This window comes from Fulmarus glacialis, unplaced genomic scaffold, assembly GCF_000690835.1.
Source record: "Fulmarus glacialis isolate BGI_N327 unplaced genomic scaffold, ASM69083v1 scaffold39346, whole genome shotgun sequence".
NCBI classification, from domain to species: Eukaryota; Metazoa; Chordata; class Aves; order Procellariiformes; family Procellariidae; genus Fulmarus; species Fulmarus glacialis.
Genome location: NW_009216965.1, coordinates 31,235 through 36,353, shown reverse-complemented (window position 1 = coordinate 36,353; position 5,119 = coordinate 31,235). Strand labels below are relative to the sequence as shown.

Below are 5,119 nucleotides of genomic sequence, written 5' to 3'. Positions count from 1 at the left end.
TTCCCCCAGCCACATCACCCTGCTGAAGCTCTTCCTCCAGACCGTACATGCACAGCACAAGGCTGTCGACACCAGCTGCCTAATTTATCAGTGTGTGACGTTCTCTCCTCTGTCTTGAATTGACATAGAAGGTGTTTTGCCTTTGATGTGATATGCAAGGTTTGAAATGCCAAGATACTATATTTCTACTTTTTTTCTTGAGGAGAAAAATAGCTGGTTATTTCTATGGCCAGTCATATTACGCAGCAGAAAGACAAGAGAAGCATGAGCCATGCGCGTGCTTTGGGATCCCACCAAAGGTCACAAAGTATTTAATCTGTCCTATCCAGCAGCAGAGCTCATTTGCCTTATACTGTGCTTCCCTCCTTGCTCAGAAGCAACATTTGATTTTTCTAGTGCTGAAGGCAAGCTGCCAGACTGACACACGAGCGATGGGATCCAGGAGGGCAACTTCCTTGATAGGCCAGATCGGCTCCAGAAATGCTGAGCCACTTCTGGGCGGGTGGAATGGGCTTCACATGGTAAAGGACAAGCAGCCTGGAAAGAAGATAAGTTGGAAGATGCGGCTTGCAGAAAGGGAAGCCTTTTCCGAGTATATGATTTGCAGACCGGTTTCTCCCACCCCACCGCCAGAAGCCACCTCAGTTTGAGCTGTGTATCGTCTCAAAGGGATGTGAAACTTCAGTTTGTTAAGAAAGCTACCGCATTGCCTGTTCAGGGAAATCTCTTCATTCCTTGCATCCTCACCTCTGCTTTCCATCTGAGAAAGCGAGGGCTCAGCTGCAGCTGATGCCAGGCATGTCGCAGAGCTAGCATGCATGGGAAGGGGCTGACCCATCCCAGCAGTTGCTCAAGCCCTTGCTTTAGCTTCTGGCCCTCTGCATTATGCCTTGATGTCCATGTACCACACCAGGGTAGTCAGCGTGCCACATTCCCCACTTCCTTCTTCATCTCATCTGCTCGCTGTGCAGCCATACTTGGTGAATCCCTCTCACCCGTGCTCTTCAAAACGCTCCTGAGACTGCTAGACAGGCAGACAGTCTGCTTCTAGGTGCTGTATTGTTATTGCATCCAAAGTTAATGAATTCAAAGGTTATGGGACTGTGTCAGCTGAGCCAAGGAGCTGTTCAACAGCAGCAGGATCAGACTTTAAACTCATTCTCTCCTGTCAGTTAAAATTAATGTCTAAATCTCAGGTGCAGAGTCTGTGGCTGGCGAGAAAGACAGGAGCACAGCTTGGGGGTCTGAGAGTTTGCAAGAAGACAGGTATCTCGCCTGTGGAGCTGGGGTCAGAATATCCCTAAGGAAGAACATATCTGGGCAATTCTTTTTGTCTGTCTCAGAATAAATTCTTCACAGGTTAATTCCTTCCTTCTCTAGCTGGCAAAATTGCATGCCTTGGCATGCAATACTCTGTGCTTTGCAGTCCGGGGATGCAGAGCACACTGTGAGAGCTGTGGATTAGCATTACGGATTGCGGTGATTTTTTTTTTTTTTTTTTTTTTGTCCCATTAAGCTACTGAGCAGATTCGGAGTGGATGTCTGTGTTACAGGACAGCATGGGATTGTGGTGCATCTGCTACGGCAACACCGAGAGAGCAGGAGCCCGGGACTCCCCGCTGCACTACAGAGCTGCTTCCCTGAGTGTAGCCTCCTGTTTGCAGCCCCAGGTTTTCCATCCCAGTCCCTTCACAGCCTCTCATCCCTCCCACTCCAGGTACCGAGCAGACCAAGCAGATTGTCTTTGCTCCCAGCACAGAGCCAGCCTTTGTCACCGTCCCCCAGAACAGCTTTGGGGAGCCCTTCGTACTCAACCCCAACACCTGGTCTCTGGTTGTTGAAGCAGAGGGTGTGCTGCTGGTAAGGACCAGCCCCCATGCTCCATCCACTACAGGGGGCTTCAGCAGCTCCCTGGGGGCAAGTGTCCCAAATATAACCAACTCTCCCATCTCTCCTCCTAGGACTATCTGGTTTTGCTACCCAGTTCGTACTATGAAGCTCCAATACTGCAGCTAAAGGTCACGGAGCCATGTACCTACCAACCAGCCCCAGAACAAGCCACCCAGAAGTAAGGATCTCTACGTCTTTGTGCTGTGTGGGACCTGCTCAGCTCTTCTTGGCCTGGGGTTAAGAAATACACACAGTCCACACTCTGTGAGGGTCTGGATGCAATAAAACTGCTTAATGGAGCACTTTGCCGTGGTTGATAAAGCCCGCTGAACCTGCTCTGTCCCAGAAAGCCAACACATAGATCTCCTCATCCATGTCAGTCTGTGTGTTCTCAGGGACCCTGGAGGGCCAACTCATCCGGTAAGACCGTAGCCCTCTCCTCTGCTAGGCTGAGTTCCCAGTGCCGAGTTGTACGTCAGTCAGCAGCCCTGGAAAATGGCTACAATGTGTTAGGTCTTGCTGGACTATTTAAAATGAATGGGCAGAGTCTGGTAGTGCTTAGAGCATCTCAGTGCATCTGCTTGCTCTGCCCAGGACCCCTCTGTCCATCTTGACAGGAAGGCTGATTGGGCTCTGGACACCAGTTGTCCTGTCCACAATAGCAATGGTCCCCAGGATAAAGCACATTGCAAGGAGAGAAGCTTTTTGTTGTTACTGCCATCATGGGTCCTATAATACAGAATCTCTTGCTCCACACTAACCAGAGATGTTCCTTTGGGCAGCGGAGCCTTCATGTTGGACCAAAGCCTTTTGCAAATCTTGCTGAGATCAGGCTGTATGGGTGCTCTTGACTCTTACAATCATGATGTTACAACCATACTTTGCAATTTTTTTCTTAATGTTTTTAGCTGTCTCTTGTATAAGTACCTGTCTGTGGACGGCTTCCCTGCCGCATCAGGGGTGGATGCGGTGTGCAGGCTGGACAACCGGTTACCCAGAGCGTGTCCCACAGAGCAGCTCAGCCCCTCCCATCCCCGGATGGCAACGTGCAGCGGCAGTGATGTGAGTGGCACTTCTGTTTCATCTCTCACATGGGCGCTGCGGCACTCATCCCTCTGCTCCCACCGTCTGGTGCTTTACATACACTTGGGCAGGTTAGCAAAAGGGCTTTGCACCCGTGTACACCCCACTGTTGCCCCATCAGTCTTGCAGCTGTGTGCTTGCGTGCCCTGTTGTTCAAGGCACCCAAAAGCAGTGTCTCACATGCAGAGGGCTTGCAAGGACACGTGTGGTATATGGTAAGAGTTGGCCTGTTGTCCCCTCAGCTGCAGAGGAGGCTGGTTTGTAGCACAGTCATCCTGAACACGCTCACTACAGGGAGTGGGACAGGAGACCCTCACTCAGTCATCTCTCTGTCCTCCAGGTGGAAGTCCAGCTCTCCCTGCCTGTTGCCCAGCCCGGGAAATACGTGCTGGTGGTGGAGTACGCCAACACCAATGCTTTGCAGATGGTGGGCATTGCTGTGAGCTCGCCGCACTTAGCCATGCAGCAGGCTACATTCATTTTCTACCCATGTGTCTACAGGTATGGTCAGCTCCGAGACAGAGAAAGGGTTCGGTCCTTCTCTGACATGGCAAGGACAGGCCCCCCCAGTTGAGCTTTTTCTGCTTTATCACATGAACAAAGCAATGCCTCAGTGTTGTACATCTAAGCTGTGTATGTCCAAACTCATTCTAGCTGGACATGGATTTTAGTGACTGTCTATCCCTGGGAAATACATGGCATCCCTGGCACACTACCTGTGCCAACGTAGTCCTCTAATGCCTCTGCCAGGAGATAATCTGTTGCTCCCGTTTACAGCTGGGTACATTGGTAAAGGCCCTGATTTAGGGAATAGCCTATGGGCAGGTTTATTGAAGCTGTTGGTACAGGTCAAACCCTGTCCCTTACTGTAAAAGTGTCTGACTTCAGACTGCAACTTTTGCGATAGGAAACAAATGTTTGGGGTGTCCTTGGGATACTTCACTCTTATGATTTGCCAGAAAAAGCATCAAAAGATTTACAGGGACTTTGTATAAATACCTTCAGGACCTATAGCTGGCAAGACAAGAAAAGGGTTGTGACCTGGCTCAAGGCTGGCTTCAAAATCTGTGTTTCTCTTACAGTTTCCTTTGTCGAGGGATTGCTGTAGATTCCCAGAACCGCATAGCAGTGTTTGAACTTACCTCAGAGGCTACCATTCGGTTCACCTCAGATCTGGCTGACTTCTTCCTGGTAAGGCTCCCTGCAAGGGCAGCTCTGTTTGCAGGTTGCAAGGTGGAGAGGCAGGAGTCGTACCTAACCTGTAGAAGGGTTTTCTAGTCCTGTTTGGACTGGATACTAGATCTTAGTCTATGTCATGAGCAGTCCAAGGTGGAGAACGTGGTCAGTGGTGTGTTTTGAAGTGGATCATGGGACTGGGATTTTGGAGAAGATGGGGAGAAGCAGCTGTTCTTTGCAGAGGGAGCTCTGCAGCAGTGTGGCAGTGCTTCTTTCTATTTTACCTTGAAGGCATTCAAAGTTGCTTAGCCAAGGATAGAACAAACCAATAAATACGTGGAGCTTCTAAACACCTTAGGGCTTGTGCCAAGGAAGAAGGGGCAGTAAGCAGAGTTGTGACCTGCCATGCATTAGCTGACGTGTCTGATAAGGAGGTCAGCCTTGATCGCTGGTGGGCACAAAAACTGCTGTAGGCTCCCAGTGGCAGATGCTGTCATGTAACTGGGCGTCTCTCTCATGTGCAACAGCACAAAGTGTACCTCGTACCCGCTGCACAGTTCACCATGGAGTTCATTGAGCCGAAGGTGCATTGCATCAGCGTCCACGGCACGTTCTTATCCAACAGGTAAGAGTCTCAGGTCCCTCAGGGTTTTAGCATGAATGTGGCTGTTTCCAAAAGCAATTGCTTCCCCCACTTCCCTCAGGTTTGGAGCCTTTTCAGTTCTTGACCCAGGAGAAAGAAATCTGTGGCTGAGGCGAAGCGCCTTGCCCATGTCCACCAAGTGGCAGCAGTGCAGTAAGGACTGGAAGTCAGGCTGCTGGTCCTTTACCTGAACACCACACTGCCTCCTGTGGCAGACACTCAAGCGTCATCCTGAAAAGCTTTTCCTGTGCTTGCTCACATACAGCAAGAGACACTCACTGTATCCAAATTCTTGATGCTGCTTTGAATCAGTATTTGCACAGGAAT

At 50.2% G+C, this 5,119-nt stretch overlaps 1 protein-coding gene across 1 annotated transcript in view; it reads left to right on the top strand.

Annotated features, from left to right (window-relative positions):
• The window catches only part of LAMA5 (laminin, alpha 5), an 87,156-nt gene that overhangs the window by 59,597 nt on the left and 22,440 nt on the right, over nt 1-5,119 (top strand). The window contains 6 exon segments of the mRNA XM_009579493.1: nt 1,718-1,860; nt 1,962-2,068; nt 2,799-2,952; nt 3,314-3,474; nt 4,056-4,164; nt 4,677-4,774. Of these exon segments, the coding sequence (XP_009577788.1) occupies nt 1,718-1,860; nt 1,962-2,068; nt 2,799-2,952; nt 3,314-3,474; nt 4,056-4,164; nt 4,677-4,774 (772 nt within the window).